The sequence below is a fragment of the Camelina sativa genome, chromosome 13 (genome assembly GCF_030686135.1).
Source record: "Camelina sativa cultivar CO46 ecotype springtype chromosome 13, ASM3068613v1".
In the NCBI taxonomy this organism is placed as follows: Eukaryota; Viridiplantae; Streptophyta; class Magnoliopsida; order Brassicales; family Brassicaceae; genus Camelina; species Camelina sativa.
The window spans coordinates 26,202,255-26,226,869 of NC_141892.1; the positions used below are offsets into that span (position 1 = coordinate 26,202,255).

The following is a 24,615-nucleotide window of genomic DNA, read 5'->3' on the forward strand; positions in this document are numbered from 1 at the left end:
AACTTTATTGTAATGTGAATTTGGTTAGGAGGTTGCAAATAAAAGTTTAGCAAAATAATAGTCAAATTTAGTTTCTGTTGCCTTGAAAGAGGGTTAGTCTATTATTTTGTTCATATTCTAGAACAATTTTTAATTATTGAATTCCATATTTCATTTCCTCATGAGTCATTGATCTCTGAAATACGCAATGACCCAATGTTTTAATCCCATAAGTTAAACAGTTTTATTTATTGCATTTTGTTTGCTTAGTGTACCAGTCCTTGTGGATTCGACCCCGCATATACTGCCTCACGATTAAGTCTATCGGATAATTACTCGAGCAATCAAGTTGGCGCCGTTGCCGGGGACCAATTTTGTTACCTTGAGATTTAGGATTAGTTTATAGTCAACATTACCTTGAGATTTAGGATTTAGGATTTTGTTATCGGATAATTTCTTTTTTCATCAACACAACACAATTTCTTTTTTATTTTTACATATCCAAAAATAAAGCTCTCTTTTCCTTTATATTCTCTAATGCTTCACATGAAAATAAGTGATGTGATGACAATTTCATGTTCTTAAATTTATTTACATGAATTTTGGCTTAAGACACACAGTCAAGTTACAAATTGACAATATAGTCCCACCTCAAGTCATTTACTGCATCGGTACATACTACTTCTTTAGATTCACAATAAGGCTTGTAAAAGAAGTTCCTTGTAAAACCCAGGAAGCTAATTAAAATGGTCTAAAATGACTTTAAATTCAACTCCCACATAGCGCTTATCCTTCACCAAGTAAGAAGGTTCACCAACTTTCCCCACAAGCATGAAATCCGCAAAGCCATGGTGGTCATCAGGTTTTGCACCAAGCCAATCCGAATCTACCAAAACAAAACAAAAAGATATGTATTTTTCACTCAAAACATAATAATGATGGATCATGCATATATACATGCTTCTCTAAATGATTCCAGCTAACTTTATTCAAAACCCGCAGCTTGAACTTGGCGCAAGTTTTTGTCTTTTGGTGCATTGTTGATAAACCCTTGTGCTTGAATAAACTTTTTAATTCTCTTGATCAAATTTTCTGCTTTTTTTTATTAAGTGTGTATTTCTTTTTTTGTTTTTGATTTGTAATATAAGTTGGAATCAATATTTACCATTTCCGGTTTCCAATGACAAACTCTCTAGGATCGAAGGACAAAAACTTGGACATCATCCAAGTGACTTTGTGATGAAGAGGCTTCTTAAGTGACTAACATTCCGCAGTTCCGGGTTAAGCTGATGTAATCCCATGAAACTTGACACCAAACATGCAACAATCTCCAATAAGTTAACTTTTTCTCTCAATCTTATATTTCCTATTAATTATCTATTAGGATCCCATGTTTTTTTTTTATTCCTCTGTTTTGGCTCCAATCTGCCAATCTTTATAGAATAAAAAAACATTCATCGTATTAAAATTATATTACTTGAAAAAAGTTTGAACTAGTGATGCCAAGCTTAACCAAAAGTGAAACAATGGATAGAAGAACACCAAGCTAAAGGTGATGCAATGGATATGACACCATGCTTGGTTATTCTCCGTTATATTGAACATTCAAATTTCTTTTAGTAACCCAACAATCTAAGATCAAATTTATTTATTTACTGTACTTTCATTGATACTAGGTAATTAGTCCACGCAATGTGTGGTTGTATGCATAATAGTTTTGAGTATATTTCTTAAATTTTTTTAAACTAAAATATTGTTTTACTAATTTATAATCTCAAAAAAATTATACTAATGTATGAATCTAAAAAAAAATTATAGCAATTTCTCAAAATAACACTCCTGTCAACATTTTTTTGGTATGGTTATTTACTATACAAAATTTAAAATATATAAATTTTTCTATAAATCAAAAATTAACCAATACTACAAAAAATTATTACAAATTGATTAGCTATATTAATATAATTAATAATATAGAAATTTAAACATTTTTCTAATATGAGAGAATCTATGTTTATGATCATGTTTTATAGAGGTTAAACATTGATTTAAAGATTTTTTTCTTAATGACATTGTAAACATAAGACTGTAGTATAGTAAAATTGAATCAAATAAAATTATCAAAAAATTTAGTAACTACCTATAAAATTATTGTATATAGAATATTCCTCATTTCAAAGTTTAAAGCAATTAAAATAATTAAAAAATATTAAAATTTTACCAAAAACATTTTTTCTTGAAAGAGAAATATATTAGTTGGAGGAATGAATGTAAAATTATTGGGTAGGAGTTACATTTGAGTTAAATGGAGTTTAATGCCTTTAAAAGTGGGTTAATTATAAATAAATATTTTAATTTATTTTTGACTTAAAAGAAAAGGAATACCAAGTGGCTCAATCAAAATTTAAACTTACACTTTTGATTGTTTTGTTGATATAAACTCAACACTCACAAATAATATTCCAAATTGAAAATATTACTTTTGAAGTGACAAACTAAATTAATTATTTTTTAAAATATAAGAACTTCAATCTAAAGATTTTTTAAAACCCCAAGAATAACTTCAATCATTTTGTTTTTTTTTTTTTGGTTTTTCACTCATCAATTTAATTTATAGTGCTAGATTTCATACTAATGGTTTCATCTTTAGAGGATTTAGTTAAATGGTATTTTAATAATTATATTATTTTCTATATTTCACTTCCAGTTAAACATGATTTCTTTTTGGAATCATTTTTTCATTTTGCTTAAATCAAGAAAATCATTATTTTTTATAATTAAGTTCTTTTTGTTTTGAAAATCCTCAAATCTTAAATAATATAAATATTATATTGATTGGATCACAAAACAAAATAGACTTTACAAAATAAAATAGACTTTATAAATGGATAATTATATTGATCATTCTAAATTATTAAAAATGATACATGAATATGTGAGATAACCAGAGTACATAATAGAGAATTAGAGATGAATCTTTTCTACTTCATGACCTTATTGTGTAGTGAATATTGTAAGAGTATAAAAATAATGACTTATAAGATGCTAATCTAAAATAGATAATGAAGATTTTTTAAAACAGATTATCAAATAAACTTGATTTTTTATTAAAACCAACATATGTGAATTTAAATTTAGCTATGGAAATTTTAAAAATAAATATGAATAGATTAGAAAGGCAAAAAATATAAAATAATTATTTTATTTTTATATAAATAAAATAAAAATTGAAAACAATATTAATTATAGATAATACTTTCTAAATTAAAATATAGAATCAAACTCTTACAACACATATTACATATAACAACATTTGATATTGGTTAGAGAAGATGAGAGAATGACTATTTATAAGATGATAATCCAAATTAGATAATGGAGATGAATCTTTAAATATAAAAACAATGTAAAATATATATATTATGTAGTCTCTAAAATTGAAATTTAGCATTAAAATTTTACAATGATATTTCATTTGGTTTTTTGTAGCCCATACAACAAAAATAAGAAATTGAAAATATAAAAAAAAATAAAAAAAAATAAATAATAATAATAATTTGAGATATTGTGGAAAAGAATGAGAGAAGTGGAAGATAAAGGTTTATCTAACATACTATAAAGGTTAGATAAACATTTGTGTGAATTCATAAATCAAATAATAAGCACAAAGAGTGAATCAAAGCTCTTTTTTTCTTTAAATTATGTAATATTTCACACGGAATAGTTTGTTTGATCATGTTCTTATATTTTTGGATCCATGTAAGAGATGTGACGTCAATTTCATGTTCTTATATATTTATTTACATGACTTTTGGCTAAGACACACAGTCGAATTACAAATAGACAATATAGTCCCACCACCTCAAGTCATTATTGCATCAGTAAATACTATAATCTCCAGCATTTTATTCAAAATACATTGATCAATTGTTTCTTGCTATTTCTTAAGCTCACAATAAAGCTTGTAAAACCCAAGAAGCTAAATTAGTAACAGTAATAAGTGGTATAAAATGACTATAAATCTCAACTCCCACATAGAGCTTCTCCTTCACCAAGTAAGAAGGTTCACCAAGTATCCCCAGAGGCATGAAATCCGCAACGCCATGGTGGTCATCAGGTTTTGTTGCACCAAGCCAATCCGAATCTACCAAAACTAAACAAAATAAAAGGATATGTATTCTATTACCATCACAAGACTTTTCATTTAGAACAGAAATAAAATTACATCGTGTCAAAATTACATTACTTGGAACAAAATCCAAACTCGGTTATTCTCCATTATTGTATTGCAATTTAAAACTTAAATTTCTTTTATTAATTCACCATCTAAGATCATAGGAAATTTTGAATTAATTAATTGCTCGTATAATCAAACCAAATCAATTCAAAATAATGATGAAAGTTTAGTTATTCCATGCATCAGGAATATCATAATAGCTAGCCTAACACTAATTATAGTTAACAGTGCATAAGGTGTATATTGTCTTCTACCGGAAGTCCTGCTGGTTTCTTGATAGGTATTAGTCCAGAGAAGGTATACTGTGATTTATCTTCTTTAACCAAAGTTTGATATGCTTATCAACCCCACCAAATCTCATCTCAGTGTTTTGCTTCAAGACGATAATAACAAACAAGATGCATTATATCAAGATCTGTGGTATCTTCTTGATCATGAGATTCATCTATGACCTCAATTGGTTCCCTGTCAAAGGCACAAAATTAGAAATGAAACAAAAGCAGAGAAGCCATGCATGTTAGATCTAAACAAAACAATGTGATCTATTGGAATAAAGATAGTCAAAAGGCAAGTACTAAAAATCAGACCACTGAGCTTACCAAGGTGACATAAAAGCCGAGGACATTAGTAGCCCTGGGCATTCGGGTTCCCGAACTCGATCAGGTTCGGATTTTCGGATTTTCGGGTTTAGACATAGAACCCGTTCGGGTTTTTTATATTCTCGGGTCTGGTTCAGGTATTACCCGTTTGGATTCGGGTAATTCGGGTATACCCAAACTCAATCAAACCATGAACAAAAAAATAACTAATTTTTTTATTTATAAATTTTAGAAATCTTGTATATATATAAATATTTAACATTTCATCTTAGGAGAAAGAAATTAAGATGGCAAAATGGTTAAAAATACACCCTTAAATACTCAAGGTCATGAGTTCAAACCCTTTAAAATGCATATTTTTGCATTTAGTTCGGGTGAACATTCGGGCTTGATAACATCCGGCTAATACCCTAAAATCACATACAATCTCTTCGAACAGTAGATAGTAGTTTTTTCTCAGTTAGTTATGGAAGAAATAAAATTTTCAGTTTCCTGCTATCAAAAAATAAAAATAAACATAATCTTCAGCTTTCTATTTAAAAATAGACTAAAACGTACACGTTGCTGCATAGTAGAACAAACTGTGGATGATGCTAGAAACTAGAAAGCGTGAGTTTCTACACACACACGGGCACCTTTAGTAGCCGTTAGATTGTTCTAAAGTTGATAATTTCAGGTTTTTTAACGGCGTCAGTGGCAGTGGAGGATGATGTTATAATCAATTCATACAAGAGCAACAAGATCCTAACACGTGTAGTGAAAGCCATGAATTATACATTAAAATGACCTTTCTACCCCTCTGTTGTTCTTCTCCCCAGAAAAAAAATAACAAAAAACTGTCAGAAGTCAAATCTTTTGAAACGCAAAAAAAAGCTGTACCGAATTCTATTTTACCACGAAGCGAATCTGAAACGCAAAGCGAAACGCGATTTCGAAGGCTCTATGGTGTCTGTAAACCCTAGGCCTAAGGGTTTTCCATATTTCGATCCCGTCGATATGAGTTTACCGAGCTCCTCCGATGGATTTGGTTCGACTCCGGTCACCGGACGAACTAATAATAATACGGTGTCGTTTTCAGAAGATCAGACGACGAAGATCCGGAAGCCGTACACAATCAAGAAGTCGAGAGAGAATTGGACAGAGCAAGAACACGATAAATTCTTAGAAGCTCTTCATTTGTACGTTTCTTAGAAATTTTTCATTTTTTTTTTTTTCTCAATCGATTGTGTTTTTTTCGATTTGATTATATAATTTTCTTTTGTGATTATACAGATTTGATCGAGATTGGAAGAAAATAGAAGCATTTGTTGGATCAAAAACAGTGGTACAGGTATAATAAATTTAAAGAAAGAATCTAATACTTATGTTGTTACTCTGTGATGTTGTTGTTGTTGTTGTGTTGATGTTCTTTGAGTAATGGTGTTATTGGGCAGATAAGGAGCCATGCTCAGAAATATTTTCTAAAAGTACAAAAGAGTGGTGCTAATGAACACCTTCCACCTCCTCGTCCCAAGAGGAAAGCTTCTCATCCTTATCCTCAAAAGGCTCCTAAAAATGTTGCTGCTTTTACGTCTCAAGTCATTGGACCTGGTTACTTGTACACCTCTGATTCTCGTTCATTGCTGGGAAACCAGGCTGTTTGTGCATCTACCTCTTCTTCTTGGAATCATGAACCAACTACCAATCTGCCTAAACCGGTCATTGAAGGTATTAAATCCATGAGTGTGTTTTTGCTTTCGAATTGATGGCAGTTTGAGTTAGTGAACTGGTGTTGACAATGTGGTGTAATGAATTTTGTGGTTGTAGAGGAACCAGGAGTCTCGGCCACAGCTATTCCTAAGAATATTTGCAGTAAGGAAGATACAACACGGAGGAGGGTACAAGTATTGACAAAGCCTAGTGAAGAAGAAAGTTGTGAAAAGCCACGTCGAGGTAGAATTTGTTGTCGTCTTTACTATTTATATGTGTTTTTTTTTACTAATTTTACCATCTTTGAGATTTACGCTGACAATGATGAGCTGTTTTGTGGCGGATTCAATGCAGTGATGCCGGATTTTGCTGAAGTTTACAGCTTCATTGGAAGTGTCTTCGATCCCAACACTTCTGGCCACCTCCAGAGATTGAAGCAGATGGATCCAATAAATATGGAAACGGTACGAGACACGTTTAGTCAGACTCAATGCCTACTCAGAGCCTTTTGTTCAAATCTTTATTCCTGATTATTATATATATAATAGAGAAAGCTTATATCTATGTTTCTTTTTGGTAACATCAGGTTCTTTTACTAATGAGAAACCTGTCTGTAAATCTGACAAGTCCCGAGTTTGCAGAGCAAGTAAGTAGTATATTCATTGCCACTCTTAATAATACTTTCTCGGTGGGTACTCAAGTAATTTCGTATTTATTGATTTGGTGCTCTAGAGGAGGTTGATATCATCATACAGCGCTAAAGCTTTGAAATAGAGATAGGTAAAAACAGCAATGTACCTTATGTGAGAGCAAGAGACATTCATCCAAGGCTGTTTGTGCATTCCTAGATGGCTACTGAGTTGTGGCTTTTTATGTCCCTGTAAGTCGCGGTGGAGCACATTTGTTTGTCCTGTCTTATGTATGTGTGTATATATAATAGAGGATTTTGCACAGTTATATTGGTAAAGCTAAAAGTGAATTTGGATCAATCTTAAGTCTGTGTGATATTGGTTTGGCAGTCAGCAGTCAGCAGAAGAAGTGCAGATTCAGTGAGTGACAAAACAAGTTGAAGAGAAGGCAAAGAGGATGATGTACATAAAATAAAATTAAACATGAATGTGTATATTGTATCATTTCATTTGTCTTCAGTTGTAATATTTTTCGAACTCGTCAGTCCAATATAGTATACATAACATGGTGCAATTTTATCTAGATCGCTTCATTTATGAAATCTGGTAACGAAGAAATCGCAGTTATAATTTGTGTCAAAGGAAATTATACAGAAAGTACACCAAATTTTTAACTGTCTAATTTTTGGAAGAGAGATCAAATTGGAAGAAAAAAATTTGGGTTAGAGTTTTTGACAGAAAAAGAAAGTTATTTAAACGAGATATTAGTCGGACAATAAAAAAGGTTTCGTGTATTTTTTTCCCCAAAAAGTAAATTAATTTCGGAAAATTTCTCTTTTCTTTAGTGATAGTATCAATTGATTTCAAAAATAAAAAATATACTAATCAAGAAAATTTTCTGCTGCAACTCGCAGAATGCAATCTCAATCTCAAGTAAATATTTTGTTTGTAATTGATATGATTAAACAATCCTTGAAATAATATCCGATTAAGTTTTACATTCGTTTAATATATTTTTAATAGTTGTATAAATATGTATGAAAGAAAATCTAGAACTAGGGCTTGCGAGTGGGACTTTGAACCCAAGAAAACAAAAAAAGAAATGTATCTAGGCCAGATCTTGAAGAAGCTTCCATAGAGGAGGCCAGTTTTTGAGCGGTTGTTCTCTTCGTTGTCAAGCCACACCCCGTATCTGTATCTTAAGGACGAGGTTGTGTCACATGTTCATACAGATCCCGATTCGGATGGACGGATGGTAGAGTGGTCGATGTCGATACAAGATTATTCGACCCGAGGAAAGAGGAGACGATCACGTTCCCAGACCAGATACAATCCAGTAAACTCTCGGAATCATATCCTATAGGATCCTCCCGTGGATGGCTAGCTCTTATATCCGGACCAGACGACGAACGCTCCATACTTCTCTCACCAAGGTCAGACAACAGTGAACACTGTATCCCCTACACACGCCTTCCGTCCTTGTCTGATCCTAATCATCCCCCTCAGAGTATCGTGAATGTGTCTCTCTCTTCGTCCTCCCCTGAGGAAGATGATGATTGTATCTTGGCTGTGAAGTTTCTTGGACCTCGTTTCAGTTTCTGCAGGCCTTCCCATGAGGAGTACGCCACATGGAACCATGTCCATCTACGTCAGAACCACTACAACACCTCTAGCATTGTCTACTCCAATAGACACCAAAAGTTTTATATGACGACTCAGGGAAGTCAGTATTTGGCCGCTTGGGATCTACACACATACTCTGATACTAGCTCCTCTTGGGACAATTCTTGGTTGACTCCACTTCGTCGTACTAAAAACCCCGTTTTCACTCGGTCAGTCGCTGAAATGATGCTGTCATGTTTCGCAACCCATTACTTAGTGGAGTCACCTTCTCAAGATTGTGAATTCTTCCATGTTACCGGGTTTGTATTTTGATTTATTTCTTTACCTTATTCCTCAGTTTTTCTTCTTTCTTTTATTTCACTGAGTTAGGTTCTCCCCTATTGATGCAGCTACTTCCAGACCTCCCACACAGAAGAGCAAGCTCTGACCTACCACCGTCTCGCCCACCATGCAAAACGATTCACGGTGTTTAAGCAATCCAATTTTGAGATGAGCTACACAGAAGATATTGGGGATCTCCGCATTTTTGTTGGAAAGAATGAAGCTTTCTGTCTTTCTTCCGCTATGTACCCGGGACTTAAGCCTAACTCCATCTATTTTGTCGCTCTTGGGTCCATCCCCAATGCCGGTATCTAGGACATTGCCACGGGTGCTATCCATCAGTTCCCTTTGGACCTCTTCCAGCCCTCTCACTTCTGGCTTGCTCCTCTTGTCTAGTTTTCTTAATTCATATTTTACTTACTAGTTTATGAATCAGAGATTTAAGTTACTGCCGCTCTCGTCATAAATTTTATAATTTAATCTCTGTTCTTTTGTTTTTTACTGCTCTATAAAAAAATTCGACCCCTTGTGACTTTAAACTACGGTTCGGTTTTAAAGAAACGAAAGACCGAAAATAGAATACTCCAATAACATGGACTCGAACGTTTATCAAATTCTACCACTGTTAGTTAAAAAGCATCTTCATATGACAAGCAGCAAGAGAAACGAGAGTTCACAGAGACAAGAGTATAAATTTTTTCCTTTTTCTTTTTTTTTTTTCTTAAAAAAAATCACAAATGGTAATTTTACTAGCACATCACAAAGCAACTCACTGTTAGGTAGACAAACCTCTTAGGGTGTTGAGAGGACTGTGGCCAGAGCAGAGTTTACCTGTAGCCAAACCCAAGGTCGAGTTCATGTCCCATAGAGCCTTGACGATTAGGACCACCGGCTTGACCCACTGTTGGTATCTGCTTGGATGGGTCTATCCTCTGCTGAATCCCCAACAGTGCCTGCAGTGAAGCTGGATGCTCTCCTCTGTTGACTTGAGTACCTGAAAAGCCAAAAAACGTGAGTAGACTCAGTCTACTAGTCCCTGAATTGTCTGATATTAATAAAGGGTCCCTAGATCAGTAGACTCAAGTACGCACATCTTTTTATCCAAGGCCAAAAATGAGTGAGAGTTGTATGTTCCCTTATATTATACCTGGTGGTGGCATACCGTAATTGGGCTGGCGATGGGGAAAGGGAAAGCCTTGTGACGGATTTAACTCGGGAATGAGCCCGGGCATTTGATTGTTTACATGAGGAGAGTGATGGTGTTGTGGACCACCACCCGGGAATCCCTGCATTAGATGTTGGTGTTGCAGGTTGTCTTGCATATGCATCTTCTGCATCATATGTGGAGGAAGGCGATCAAACTCGGGGTGTCCACTGGTTGTTGTATGATGAAAAGGTGGACGATGAATCATGTTTGGTGGAAACTGGTGATTTGGTGGAGGATCATGATGTTGAGCTATGATGCTTCCTGGTCCCATGAAATCGAGCTGAGGTTTTACATGAGCATGTCGTGAATCGAACGGATGGAATACTGGGCCTGAACCATTCAAGTGAGAAGAGGGATCGGTGGCGTATTGTTGGGGATGTTGGTGAAGAAAAGGACCATCTTGACCTCCCATTGTTGGTCTTTCGTTCCTTGGACCAGAGTTTAAGGCAGCTAACTTGTCCCAGATGTTGAAAGCTACTTCAGGCTCTTGATTCTGAGACCCTGGAAAAGAGATGTATTTTTGTGGGTTTGCATGACCGCCAACCGCAAGTAAGTTACCATCTTCTGGAAGGGCTAGAATCCCTCCGGGGAGACCGTCAGGTCTGATCTGGTTTCTTTGACTCAGTTCACCAACAGATCGTTCTGATCGAAGTGGGACACCTGGAGCATCAGAAACCATAGCTCTTCCAGAGACTGGTTCTCCAATTGACTGCAGTTCGTTCATGAAGGCACTACCAAACAGATTCTCAAGAGTCAAAGACTTCCCTGGATCTGCTTCTCCAGCTGTAGTTGATTTCACAGATGAAGGTGGTGGTCTCCTCTCTGTAACTGAAAGTAGCTGCATCTCTTGACTAGTTGGGTCTGCACCTCTCTGTAGTAAAGAAAGAAGGTGCTGCGAAGCCTGGTCATCAACAGATGTTTTCCGCTGTTTGGTCTTTTTTACTGAAGAAACACTCAAGTCTTGGTCAACTGGTGGCGGAGGTGGATGATAGCTGTCACTGACTTCTGACAGAATAGACTGCTCAAGGTCTTCACAAGTGAGAACAGGTGGAACAGCTGTTACTGGTTTACTTAACTGATCCGTGCTTTTAGTGGAATGGCCTTGAAAAGGAAAATCCGTTGATAATTCTCCCTTTGCTTTTGTATCAAAGGTTTGCAACTTATCTGCACCTTGAAGTAGTGACAGTAAGCCTCTTGGTGGCCCACTGGATGGGAGATCTTCGACTGGTTTGTTATCTGCACCAAAACAAGAACATTAGAATGGAAAAAACATTAAAATTGTAGCATAACAGTGAGTGGATTACCTTCTTCAAGAAATAGATGTGCGAACTTGGAGGATTTAGCGATCTGAGGACTCCGTGTTTCTTCTACCTTTTCGACTTTTTTCTACAAAGATGTGTGGACCAACGTCAGGTCAAATGAGATTCTTCAAATTCCACAGTGCATATATGATGCATGCACATAAACGAGTCTAAATATGTGTACCATATCATGTCACAAAAAACAGTCATTTCCTCAGGACAAAACATTTGATTTTGTTTATATAACACATGGACCATCATTTGCTTTACTAAGAGAAAAGACAAACTATGTTATCCATCATTTTTCCCAATCAATATCTTATAGGGAAAAAGCCTCATTTATGACTGGTTAGTGGAAACTACATCAGAAAGAAGGACACATCATTTGGACCAAATATGAAGTGCATATTGACAAGCAGTAACATGAGGATTCGCATATATGGAAGAGCTATCATGTGAGCAGAATTTTGAAGTTCCAAGGATACACGAGCTATGACATTAGAAAAAACTCACCTCAGTAATATTAGAGGAGTCACCAGTATTCAAATTTATAGCGGTGTTGAATATCTTATCCAGAATTGATGGCCCCTCTGAAATCTCCAAGCTTTTCTTATTGTCCAACGTCATTGTAGCTTGCTCACTTTTTTTAGGGTACCCCTGGGTTTCAGCAGGAGTAGAGATGAAGGAAAGCTTTTCAAAACTTTTATCCTTATGAACTGTATCTGTAGATATTCCTAGAAATGAGGAGATACTAACAGCCCGTTCACTTGCATCAGTGGAGGAGACACGACCATCTTCACCTTCTATCAGCACCTCACTTGAACCTATCTTGATTCCCGACGGTTTTTCCCCATTATTAACAGATGTTCCATTCACCACATTAATGCCTTTGGAATTTAAAGGACTACGCTCATGTTGAGAAGTTTCAATCTGCAAATGGTGTGATAACAAGTAATTAACAGGTGCAACCAAAGATAGTGGAAAACTTAGCAAATCAAAATACTAATCAGAGCATGCATTCGAACAAAATATTTACGATAAATTAAAACAAAAGGAGCCACCACATTCAAACTTCAACCCTCACTAATTACAGTAACCGAATGATGTCCAATTAAAGTGATCGATCAAGCAACCGCAGCCTTAGATCACATACACCCAACAAAGGCGTTATTAAAAGAATATATGATATCAAAGATGGAAGGTTTCAGCTCGTATCATGGGAATTTTTAGTGAGATTTTTAATATACTCTATTCCTCAATATAATATCCTATATTCCTCCATTCCCTTACTCTAAACGACTTACACTCTAAAACATAGAATCCAAAAAGTATGTTTAAAGCTTTTCACTTGAAAGAAGAACTAGGAATGAACTTTTCCTTTGACTTTACTGTCATCAATTGCACAAAATCATTCTATCAGGACTTGTAAAGTTCTGGTAACAAATTCCCCTCTCCAACTATTTCTATACGAAAGCCACTTCTAAACTTTGTACCTTAAATTTGGGAGAAGATTTGATATATTATCATAAAGTTCTCTCTACTGTGATTCTTCTTCATGGATTTCGCTACCCTTAGGACTTTAACAATAAATATGCAAACAATAACGTAACCTTCCTAAAACTCAGATATTAGGTATGGATGAGGGTCTCAGAAAGATAGCGACTTACTTGCGTTTTTTCCCCTTGTTTTCTTTCCAAAATTGTGCTTGCAAAACCAGGAGGCACAAGCGGTCTGGGTGCACTACTTTGAGAAGAAAAAGAGGTGTTATTAGAACCAGGAATCGTTGGAGTATTATTGACTTCATCGCCTCTACTTGGACGCCCTTTTTCATCTTTGGACTCCCCAAGAAGTTCAGTAAAATCAAAGTCGTTTTTACGTAAGTCCGGGTTTGATTTTTGCCTCTCCTGGAATGCTTTCTGATGTTCCTTCCTCAACAACTCAAAAGAAGCTGATGGAGAGTTGACAATGTCAATTAAAGATTGACACAAAAAGAAATTCGTGGATAAACTGAATGATGCTCACAAACTGGCAGAGAGCTAAGTTTAGAACACATCAAAGTCAATAAATCCCCTGTACCTCTTCTTTTTTTTTCTTCTTCTGCTCTATCTTCACTCGTAGAATCAGAAGAACCAAATGTCTCATCATTGAGTGAGTCTCTAGTGTCACGTCTGATGAAAGGTGGCGCCTACAAATGTACATGAGATATTTAGGAATCTGTGCCGTTAACTCATTCAAATTTACTCAAATACACCTCACAAACCAGCTGATGAAACCCAGTAACTTAATGGAGCAGCATGCAACAATCAATGGTACCAGAGACTATTCAAGATCACTACAGCAGATATTTGGGTATTTAACCTTGTATGGGCGAGGAGGATAGTATGGTTCATTGGTTCTACTCAGCTGATGTGAGTCATTAGATTGAGGTCTGGGGCCTGATGTTCCTGCACCAAATCCAGAAGGCTTAGGGAAAGAACCTTTCCCCAGAAGTCCATCATGCTCAGGTGCTTGCCAAGGCCTCCGAGATGGCATACCAGAACGCCTCCCAAGCTCTCCTAACAAAATATACAATTAAAAATCAACTATAATACACCTAAATTCCAAAAAAAAATCGCTATGGCCTTCTTTTCATGTTCACTAGAAAAGCAGACTTCATGTCATTAGCTTTAGTAAAAAAGTGGGAATCTAAATTTACACATATCGAACAGCCAGCAGGATAAAATTTACGTCATAAAATTGAACACTCTATGCAGAAAGAAATAAATGATAGGGGTATTTTATAGATCAAAGATAACAACAAGGTACTATTCAGAGTACTAATCCACCTTGTTACTGTAGTAACGTCATGATACAGCATGTAAAGAATGGGATACGAGTAGGCTCAGGCTACCTGAGTCCCGGTCTGAATGTGAATCGCTATCTTTATCATTCCATCCACCTGAGCGCCCTTCCCATCTTCCATGAATGCCTCGAGAGTTACTACCTAATTCACCCCTGGTGGGAGGGGATGAACTATAGTCATTCCGCCTGAAACCATGGGACGAAAAATCGCCAGAAATTCTTACTCGCTCGGGTGAAGGATCTTCGAAGTCACTGCTCAAAGAAAGAGTGTACAGATGAGGACATGTCACTCCAAACCAGATAGTTAAGTAGATAAGACGACTACATAATCAAACACATTTATACAGTTTGTAGAAATAAAAACTATGGAATAGAGTCTCACAGCAACAGTGCTTCATCAAATTCACCGGGCAGATTAGGCAGCTTCTTGCAAACATCTTTCTCACTCAAGGATAAAAGAAACTTTCTCGTGTATGATATTCTTGGTTTCCTGATTCAATGCGAAAAAACAATTAGAACTGCGCAGCAGAAACGTACAATGAGAAGCACAACAAAGACATGATTTACAAAAAAAAAGAGAAATATACTTTCTGGAATCATCACTGGTTTCGACAAGTTGATCCATGGGAAATTGTTGTTCATTTGCTATACTCATTATAAAATGCAGGGCGATACACAATATCTTAGCTGATGAAGGTCAAGAAAAAACACCAGTTTCTGTTCTCAAACGCCTTAATCAAGTAACTCTACAGTAGTAGTTGTCTATAGTAAATACTCCCCAAAACGCAAATCTTCTTACAATTTTCTCGGCTCTCTCTCTCTCTCTCTCTCTCTCTCTCTCTCTCTCTCTCTCTCTCTAATAACCACCAAGAACACTCAGCATGATCAACACTAGCAAAACTTAAAAACGAAACCCACGCTTCACCACCAGCAGCAACTTCATCAGGTCGTCGTCGTCACGATCTAAGCTCTATGTACAGTACGGCAATCTAAGTTTGTGCTACTAAGATATTTCGCCCAGAACTCAAGAGAAATCACAGCTAAAACCACCAAAAAAAAAAGAAAAAAAAAAAACTAGCACAAACTGGTGAAGAAGCCCCCTCCCCCAAATTCTCACCCAACAAATCAAAAGTTCCGAATCCAAATCGGGAGAGAAATGATAGTTTCCAGCAGTAATCTAAGGTCGTCGACAGCTAGGGTTTTTAGCGCTATTGGGGAATTACAAGGATTCCAGAATCCATCTGAAAAGATAATAATAATATAGAAATAAAACGAAAAATACAACAAAAAAAAAAGAAGTCGCGGATTCGATAACGCAAGGAGAACAGAGAAACACAAATTAGGGTTCCGATCTGCAAAAAGATGCTTTAGCTCTTTGCTGTGTTTTTTTCGATCGATTGATGAAAAACAAAAGAGAGAGAGAGAAAGATCGAATGAAGTCTTACAAACAAGGAAGAGAGAGACAGAGAGATTTCTCTCAATGAGGAAGGTCCAAATTTTGACACTCCCACGCGCCACTTTCTCACGCCAATTCACGCGCTTAATTTATTTTGCATAATAATTCCAAATGTTTCAAGAGTTACATAAAATAACCTTGATTTATTTTCAACTTTGCTAATAGTGCTACCCATGAAAGAAGAAGAATCACATCTTCCTCCTGGTGTTGTTATCAAATTAACTCAATATACTCTTCTTATCATCATCTTAAGCATGCAACAAAAACATTACAAAAGGAAGGTGTTTTCTGAAACATGAAATGGTTTACAGAAGACAGACAATACACATACAATAAGGCAGCTTATGTTCATCTCTTTGCCTTTCCTTTTCCTTTAGCATCGAAATGATGAGACTTTAGTTTCTTCTTCCTCACTATCGCACCTGTGCTGCCACCACCTCCTTCCCTGAACGGCATTCCCATCAGAGCCAATAGTTTCTGTCCTTCTTGATCGCTTTTAGCCGTCGTGCTGATGCATACATCCATTCCTCTCGTTTTTCCAATGGCATCGAATCTGAAAGTGTAAATAACCAACCAACATTAGAGTTTAGACTGTTCTGAGTTGTGACCAAAGATTGGACTAAAGGGAACCCAAGCTTGATCTTGATGGACCATTGGCTAAGAAGTTTCATGGCTTTTGAGGGTAGATACAAAAGAATAACTGACCTGATTTCAGGGAATACACCTTGGTCTTTCACACCAATACTGTAGTTTCCGTTCCCATCAAAGCTACTGGGACTCACACCTTGGAAATCTCGAGTTCTCGGAAGTGCTAAATTGATCAGACGATCCAAGAAGGAGTACATTACCTGTCACAAGAGCCAATATCACAAATGTCTAAATATTGTAAAAGAACTCAAATATGAAAGTTTGATAAGTCAAGATTCAAAGAATGAGCGCAAGAGAAGGGGGGAACTCACATCTCCTCTGAGAGTGACAGCAATACCAAGCGGTTGATCTTCCCTGATCTTGAAAGTTGCAATGGAAGCTTTAGCTCGCGTCTTGATAGGTTTCTGTCCTGTAATAAGGGCAATATCTTTCATTGCAGCCTCCAAACCCTTGTCGTTCTGAGCCGCATCTCCAATACCACAATTCACAACAATCTTCTGTACCTTTGGAACCTGGTAGATAAGATGTACCAAGCAGAGACACATCAAAGACCATAACGACACACCGCATTCACATATTGGAAAATGGTACACACCCAAACAGCCCAATATGATCAGACTTCAAATTGAAAAAATAGAACAAGACACAAATATCTCAATAAGTACCTTTTATCAACACAACAAGCTTTAAATCTAGACTGCTTCACTCATCTGAACCCATCAGATATTTTCAGACACGACATTCACAGAATCCATTCTAACATTCCCTCAAAAAGCCCAAATTCAACAGAACAAAAACTAGGTTTGAGAGCTTAGAGGGAAGTATTTGATTGAGGTTACCTGGTGGATATTAACGTACTTGAACTCTTCTTTGAGCGCAGGGATAATCCTCTCGAGGTACGCGGTTTTGAGCCGCTGAGTTTTCTCGGCCTCAGATTTCTCGACCAGCACAGTTTCGGACGCCGAGACTTTCACCACGTTTCTGAGCGGCGGAGAGAGCATCCGTGCGGAGGATGGAGCCGCTAACTGAGGAAAACGGCCGTGAAACGAAGAAGCAGAAGATTGCAGAAGCGAAGGAGAAGCCATGGTCGAAGCTCCAAGTGGATAAAGTTAAGCAGAGGAGAGAACCAAGACTGAGCTCTCTCGGCGTTCGTTCGGTTATTTGTGAGATAACCAGTGGCACCTTCTGTAATTTGTTCCATGGTTTGAAGATAAGGATTTTTCTTGTTGAGCCCCTAGAAAACAGAATATTTCTATTAAACCACCCAATATTTTATAATTCTAAAATGATCCGGGGGAGATTTAACTATCAGAAATATTATATAGGGTCAAATGAGATATTAAATAAAAATATAGGGGGGTTGTTTAAAATGGGCCCAAAGCCCAGCCCATATGCTATAAACCCCGTACCCGTATTTTTTTTTGTCGTTTTTACATATCACACCACACCGACCCGAGGGAAGAGGGTCAAAACTCAAAACCTCTCCCAAGCTTTTTTGGTTTCTCTCTTCTTTCTTCGATTTGCTTCTCGTTCTTCGTTCGCGTCTCAGGGTACTCGTTTTGTCAGCCATGGCGATTCCTTACATGGAAACCGTCGTGGGTAAGTTTCAAAACCTTTACTGAGACATTCTTCTCTCCGGTTTCACTCGTCGCATTGCGTTTTTTGTTTGGGTTTTGGTTTCTTTTTGTTGTGTGTGTTGCGATTCCATGACTGGTTTTATACACCATCGTCTCTGCTTCTCGTTTCTAAATTAGGAATCTTTTCAGATATTTTGTATCTTGATCTGAGGTTTTTGTTAATCGAACTGTTTCTTGTCTTACTTGTGCGTTTGATCTGAGGTTTCGTGACCTTGTTTGTGTCCTCGTATTATTAGAGTATACGGAGCTTTATTTATGCTTCTCTCTCTCTATTCAACAATTTTTTTAGGGTTTAGTGAAGAAAAGTCGGAGTCTTTTTCTCCCATTTCAGTTTTGAAATTGAGAATCTTGAAATTTTTCTGTGTTTAAGTCATACTACAGTTAGAGTTTTTGGGGAAATCTTCTTGCTTTTTTTTAGGGTATGATGTTCCTGAAAGCAACTAGGGTTTTCTAGAGTTGTTTTGAAATGTGTTTAGTGTTGTGTAACCTTTTGTGAATGTAGATAGGTGCATCAAAACTCTGTCAATGGTTTAATCTTTCCATCAGTACAAGAGATCCATATTTCAGGAGCCTATGCTGTACTCACATAGATAGATTGCTTGGCGTAAATAGTCAAACTTAGCTTAATCATATGAACAGCATTTGATCCTTTTATATCTAGTTGATTGGAAAGTAGAAGGTTTTATTGAAATAAAAATGATGTTTTGGCATTTATATTCCTGTTCTGTTTTTTACTTTCAGGTTTTATGATAGTGATGTACATTTTTGAGACATATTTGGATCTGAGGCAACTCACTGCTCTCAAGCTTCCAACTCTCCCGAAAACCTTGGTTGGAGTGATTAGCCAAGAAAAGTTTGAGAAATCACGAGCATACAGTCTTGACAAAAGGTTTCGTCTTATTTATATATTGTGTTTGTTTCCTATAATTGCCAAGGCTATCACTGACTCACTGAGGATGTTTCATTCTTACAGCTATTTCCACTTTGTTCATGAGTTTGTGACTATACTTATGGACTCCGCAATTTTGTTCTTTGGGATCTTGCCTTGGTTTTGGAAGGTACATATCCTGGTTTCAGTATTAAGTATATCCTTTTGAATATAAAGATGTTATATTAAAAAAATTAATATTCATTTGTACCTTAGATATCTGGAGCTGTTCTACCTAGGCTAGGCCTCGACCCAGAGAATGAAATACTGCATACTCTTTCATTCTTGGCTGGTGTTATGACATGGTCACAGGTTTTTCAAATTACCCCTTCATGGAGTCTTATACAGTTATACTTTTAGGATCAATGTATCTATTTTCTTAAGATAATAATATTTCTTTTATCTTCTGATGCAGATCACTGATTTGCCATTTTCTTTGTACTCAACTTTCGTGATTGAGTCTCGGCACGGGTTCAACAAAGTAAGTCGTATTTCCAACACTACCTTGTGACTTAGCGTTCCTTTAGTAGAGATGTGGATTAAATATGCCTGTAAATTCTGTTTACAGCAAACGATATGGATGTTCATTAGGGACATGATCAAAGGAACACTTCTCTCTGTCATACTAGGCCCACCCATTGTTGCAGCGATTATTTTTATAGTACAGGTTTGGTGATTCTGGTTTCTCTTATTTCTGCGTTTTTCACATATATGACTAATCTCCAATGAGTGAGAGCTCCAAGGTTTCGTGTTAAATTTTTTTCTCTGAGCATGGAATTATAATCTCTTTTCCAGAAAGGAGGTCCTTATCTTGCAATCTACCTGTGGGCATTCATGTTTATTCTGTCTCTAGTGATGATGACTATATACCCAGTCTTGATAGCACCGCTTTTCAACAAGTTCACTCCTGTGAGTATTTCTGTCATGGCCATTTTACAAATCAATGTTTTTTTTTACTATGTTATTATTATCAGACAAGACAACTTATTAATCATCCACTATATTTGGGTCTAGCTTCCAGATGGAGACCTCCGGGAAAAAATTGAGAAACTTGCTTCTTCTCTAATGTTTCCTCTGAAGAAGCTGTTTGTTGTTGATGGATCGACAAGGTCAAGCCATAGCAATGTGAGGAACTTGAATGCTTGAGATCACGTCATGACTACTGTTCTAGATTACCATTAGAAAGCTCATAATTCTTGTTACATCGTACAGGCTTACATGTATGGTTTCTTCAAGAACAAAAGGATTGTTCTTTATGATACATTGATTCAGCAGGTACTGTCACTTTCGATGCTTCAAGCGAGCTGTACTCACATTCCGATTTTGGTTCTGAAACATAATATAATCCTTCTTTTGTGCAGTGCAAGAATGAAGATGAAATTGTGGCTGTTATTGCACACGAGCTAGGACATTGGAAACTGAATCACACTACATACTCGTTCATTGCAGTTCAAGTGAGTCTCAACCGACAGTTCAAAAACTTATCTACTCATATCTATATTTCACTTATGAATTCAAGTGACACTCTCTCAATGTTTTTATTGCAGATCCTTGCCTTCTTGCAATTTGGAGGATACACTCTTGTCAGAAACTCCACTGATCTCTTCAGGAGTTTTGGATTTGATACACAGCCGGTCCTCATTGGTTTGATCATATTTCAGGTCTGTTATCATTGCTTTTGGACATTCAGGTTATGAATCAAAAAGGGAGTAACAAAAAAAACTCCAAAACCTATCTTATTTCTCCTGTCTGATTTTACAGCACACTGTAATACCTCTACAACATCTAGTAAGCTTTGGCCTCAACCTTGTTAGTCGAGCATTTGAGTTTCAGGTAAGATCTTACAATCTTTTAAGATGCAATCATAATTTCTTTCATTGCCTGCCTCATCACTAATGTGAGTTAATGTTCCTTATGCAGGCTGATGCTTTTGCTGTAAAGCTTGGGTATGCAAAAGATCTTCGTCCGGCTCTAGTGAAACTACAGGTGAGAGAAAGCAGCAATTTTGTTTCCGCAATTTTGTGTTCATACTTTAATGGTTTATCTGATTGGGTTTTTCAGGAAGAGAACTTATCAGCAATGAACACTGATCCGTTGTACTCAACTTATCACTACTCACATCCTCCTCTTGTTGAAAGGCTTCGAGCCATTGATGGAGAAGACAAGAAGACAGATTAAGTCCGTATATCCTTGTCTCTTGTAAGGATCAATGACTTTTAGGTGAAAGATTAAACAAAAAGTGAAATACCTTATAGGCGCAGGCCTCTTTTGTTACTTTTACAATGGGTTTTTTGCTTAGTTACTACTTTTGTTCGGGGGGACAAATGCTTAGTTGCTACTACTGGTTTTGTGTTTTTTAAAGTGGAATCACTCACTGTTTGATATGATCATCAACCGTTTTTCGCCTGTTACAGTCGTCTAATATAGTTAGAAGTGGTAATAATACTCCATACCTGCTTTGAAAGTGATAAGGTTGAAGTAACGTAGCTTATTATGATTGGAGTTACTATCACAGTCCCAATCCTACATGTTGGAAAATCGTGTAAAAGAGATAGATTGAACATCATAATCAGCAGCGCAGAATTGTTGAACAAAATCTACATAACGGAGATGGAACATTGGAATCAGTAGCAATACGGAACTTGACTCGTACAACTTTTTGATTGTAAAAACTAAAAACTCAAAAGAAGGTAAGAAGCATTTGACACAAATGTATTACTACTATTATTTATTTTATTTTTTTTGTGTGGAAATAATACATATCTTGCTATGATGGTGCAATAATGGATTTCTCTTTTCTCCCCAACATCATCTTTTTATCTTTTTCTATTCTCATCATTATATTAACTTTAAAAGCAACCTTCTTAAACAAGGATTAAACTTAACCTGTTAAAAACTCAGAAGAACATTAAATCGCAAAAAAAGAAACTATGTTTTTGGTGAATCCAATCAACCATTAATTTTAGAATTTAGCCATATAGTTATATCTCTTTGTCTTGATACGGACACGGATTTCCAAAAACTACACTGAAAATAAATTTGGAAACTTATGCTCGTGGGTCCTTTGACGCATACAAATTTTAAATTGACTAAAGTTTTATATCCTTGAATTGATGATCCACTTAATTTATTATAGTAGTCATTATTGTAAAAAGGATTTACTACTATTAATTTAATGAAAGGAATAAAGAAAAAAATATTCTCTATTTTTCTTTTGTCAAATGGAATGCCGATCTGGCAACTCTACAACATCTCATCCTCCTTATCTATACGTCGTCTAGTGTGATTAAAAAAAAAAAGCGTGGAAAAAAGAACATAATTCGAAAGCAAAATAAAAATAAAAATTAAGTGAAAGTATCCAAATTCCTCCAAATCATACATTTTTTTTACGAACTAAATGTTAGTTATTATTAATGCATTCTAGTGATTAATCTTTTTTGAAAGTTTGAAAACTTATGATCTGAACAATGAAACAATGATTTCTTTAAACTCTTCTTTGATTAATAGAAAATCTGTTTACAAGTTTATTCTAAACAATTTTCTAATTTTTCAAAACTCTTTTTAAAAAAACCTCAAGCTCTTTCTAAGTTCTTAGCTTTTTTATTTTCTTAAAGACTAAAATTTAGTAGCTAGGTTAACTTTCTCTTGTTTGTGCTAAAGCTTACATTCAGCTTTTGCACCCTATTTATAGAACTAGGCATATGTCACACAAAGGGCAAACTACCTATTCTAATCTTAATAGGAATTGGACAATTTCTTTTTTCTTTATGTTTTAGGAAATTTCCCTCTTTCTTCATGTTTACATTCCTATTGTAAACATGAAGCTCTTTGATCTTCTAGAAGCTTCTTGGGCCTTCTTGTCATGTGTAAATCTTCCAGCTTTATATATGCCGACATAAATAACTTGATACTCTGTTCTTGTACTAATACTCTGTTCTTCTGAAGTAGTTCACCCTTTTGAACAAATGCCGCATCTTCAATCTCCCCCTTTTTAACTTTGTGCTTCTCAAGCATAAGAATTTTGAAGTTGGTTTAGACTTAAAACAAATAACTTTAAGCATAGTCAACCGTTCAAAAACATAAACCAAAATGATCACCGAACCATAGTCAAACATACAAACACAATGAACCAACAACTCGAAAGCATTAATGAAAACACAAAACTCCCCCAGAATCTCAGACCAGCACCAAAACACAAAACAAAAAAACTCCCCCAGAATCTCAGACCAACTCTTTCTCCCCCTGCTTGAGAAAACAACAGTTAAAAACATCTCAAATCATCTTGGATAGTGGATGATTCTGTATGAGCCTCTGTACTACTTCTGTATGTCTTTGCAGAGCTTGAGCTGTATCAATAGTGGACGAATGCTTCCCAGCTGAAGAATCTCAGAAGTAGAAGAAACTCCCTTATCAGGTTGCCTGCTATCTGGAGATATTGGTGTCGAATTTTTACTCTCTGGAATCAGTTTATGCTTAACATCATAGATATGTCCTGTTCTGGCATCCTTTGTATAAAACTCAGCATACATATCTTCCTCTTCATCTGACCACTCAAGCGGACCTTCTTGAACTCTAATGGTTTCAAAGATTGTTCTTGGAAATACCACATAACGAGTAGGATCTTTCCAACTTATGTTCATAATCTGATTATAAATCAACTGCCCAAAATCAAACCGGATGCCCTTGATAATCGTGTAAACTACCCGAGCTCGTTTAACAGAAAGATGATTCATGTGTTTTGAAGGAACCCAATTGTATGCTGCCAACATTAAAAGAGCTGCACTCTCCTCAGGTAAATCTGCAACTTTTAAATTAGCCCAAGTCGACTTGCCTTTGCCACTTAAAAACTCTGCAAGTTCATCCCTACTCAACTTATCCACTGTTGTATCAGCTTTCTTCTCAGCTCTAGTCAAAGGTGCAATACTGAAAGCTTGATTAATTACCTTAGGAGAAAATTCATACCAATGTCCTCTCACAAACACTTGAACACCATCCTTACCCTTTCCATTTGGCAAATTGGCATAAAATTCACAAATAATCTCTTTGGTATACACTAAAGGATCAAAAATTGTAGAACCAAGTCCTATCAACAATATCTTCTCAATGAACCCAAATTCATCCTTTTTAGACATATCCACTTGTCTATCAGCCGTAAAATTCCTAGAAAAGAACTGATGATACCTTAATTTTGCAGCTTTGGAGATAAACACATCAGATTGAAACCCAGATTTAGCCCGAACATTTTGAGAGCTTGGTTCTGCAGATCTTGGTCGCTTTGACTTGCAAACCGATTTCTTCTTGCTAGCGGATGCCACTTCTCTCTATTTCTTGCTCCTCTGCTTCTCAGCATGTCTTTCAATCTGCTCTTGTACAGAGATTTCTTCAACTCCAAATTTCGTATCAGGTTCTGAACCAGGATCCTTCCTTTTTCTCTTGTCAACAGTCTCTACCTCATCATCATTTAGATTCTCTCCTTCGAGATCATCTACCGCTTGATTGACTTGATTCTTTTCCGATTCT

At 36.1% G+C, this 24,615-nt stretch overlaps 5 protein-coding genes and 1 pseudogene across 10 annotated transcripts; 3 read left to right on the top strand and 3 right to left on the bottom strand.

Annotated features, from left to right (window-relative positions):
- Positions 1 to 716: 716 nt before the first annotated feature.
- Positions 717 to 1,314, bottom strand: LOC104738552 (uncharacterized; annotated as a pseudogene).
- Positions 1,315 to 5,523: 4,209 nt separating this feature from the next.
- LOC104737690 (protein REVEILLE 5-like) lies at positions 5,524 to 7,716 on the top strand. Of its 2 annotated transcripts, none has more exons than XM_087481703.1 (8): positions 5,524 to 5,993; positions 6,088 to 6,145; positions 6,249 to 6,522; positions 6,622 to 6,747; positions 6,859 to 6,968; positions 7,091 to 7,150; positions 7,237 to 7,423; positions 7,524 to 7,716. In XM_087481703.1, exons 1-7 carry the CDS (start codon positions 5,758 to 5,760, stop codon positions 7,276 to 7,278), a joined length of 906 nt encoding a protein of 301 aa, XP_087337829.1. In that variant the 5' UTR covers positions 5,524 to 5,757; the 3' UTR covers positions 7,279 to 7,423; positions 7,524 to 7,716. The 2 variants fall into 2 exon arrangements, with proteins under 2 accessions (XP_087337829.1, XP_087337828.1); XM_087481702.1 differs by having other exon boundaries at positions 5,530 to 5,993; positions 7,237 to 7,384.
- Positions 7,353 to 9,392, top strand: LOC147930042 (uncharacterized). The gene is made up of 4 exons (XM_087480843.1): positions 7,353 to 7,384; positions 7,524 to 7,553; positions 8,366 to 9,055; positions 9,146 to 9,392. Exons 1-4 carry the CDS (start codon positions 7,353 to 7,355, stop codon positions 9,390 to 9,392), a joined length of 999 nt encoding a protein of 332 aa, XP_087336969.1.
- A 290-nt stretch (positions 9,393 to 9,682) lies between these two features.
- Positions 9,683 to 15,982, bottom strand: LOC104737691 (uncharacterized). Of its 4 annotated transcripts, none has more exons than XM_010457930.3 (11): positions 15,014 to 15,982; positions 14,809 to 14,916; positions 14,476 to 14,678; positions 13,944 to 14,140; positions 13,662 to 13,770; positions 13,253 to 13,533; positions 12,342 to 12,515; positions 12,099 to 12,242; positions 11,589 to 11,670; positions 10,225 to 11,520; positions 9,683 to 10,071 (listed from the first exon to the last, which is right to left on the bottom strand). In XM_010457930.3, the coding sequence occupies exons 1-11, from the start codon at positions 15,079 to 15,081 to the stop codon at positions 9,905 to 9,907; spliced, it is 2,829 nt and encodes a 942-aa protein (XP_010456232.2). In that variant the 5' UTR covers positions 15,082 to 15,982; the 3' UTR covers positions 9,683 to 9,904. The 4 variants fall into 4 exon arrangements, with proteins under 4 accessions (XP_010456232.2, XP_087337830.1, XP_010456231.2 ...); XM_087481704.1 differs by having other exon boundaries at positions 14,411 to 14,678; positions 15,014 to 15,915; XM_010457929.3 differs by having other exon boundaries at positions 12,099 to 12,515.
- Positions 15,983 to 16,092: 110 nt separating this feature from the next.
- Positions 16,093 to 17,782, bottom strand: LOC104737693 (large ribosomal subunit protein uL5c). Its single transcript, XM_010457932.3, has 4 exons — positions 17,370 to 17,782; positions 16,842 to 17,042; positions 16,588 to 16,730; positions 16,093 to 16,435 (listed from the first exon to the last, which is right to left on the bottom strand). Exons 1-4 carry the CDS (start codon positions 17,613 to 17,615, stop codon positions 16,231 to 16,233), a joined length of 795 nt encoding a protein of 264 aa, XP_010456234.1. The 5' UTR covers positions 17,616 to 17,782; the 3' UTR covers positions 16,093 to 16,230.
- Positions 17,783 to 17,959: 177 nt separating this feature from the next.
- Positions 17,960 to 21,485, top strand: LOC104737694 (CAAX prenyl protease 1 homolog). Of its 2 annotated transcripts, XM_010457934.3 has the most exons (14): positions 17,960 to 18,129; positions 18,909 to 19,056; positions 19,141 to 19,225; positions 19,312 to 19,407; positions 19,511 to 19,576; positions 19,664 to 19,762; positions 19,891 to 20,004; positions 20,110 to 20,220; positions 20,308 to 20,370; positions 20,457 to 20,549; positions 20,643 to 20,756; positions 20,857 to 20,928; positions 21,016 to 21,081; positions 21,157 to 21,485. In XM_010457934.3, exons 1-14 carry the CDS (start codon positions 18,099 to 18,101, stop codon positions 21,271 to 21,273), a joined length of 1,275 nt encoding a protein of 424 aa, XP_010456236.1. In that variant the 5' UTR covers positions 17,960 to 18,098; the 3' UTR covers positions 21,274 to 21,485. The 2 variants fall into 2 exon arrangements, with proteins under 2 accessions (XP_010456236.1, XP_087337831.1); XM_087481705.1 differs by having other exon boundaries at positions 17,963 to 18,129; positions 21,016 to 21,485.
- Positions 21,486 to 24,615: the final 3,130 nt, after the last annotated feature.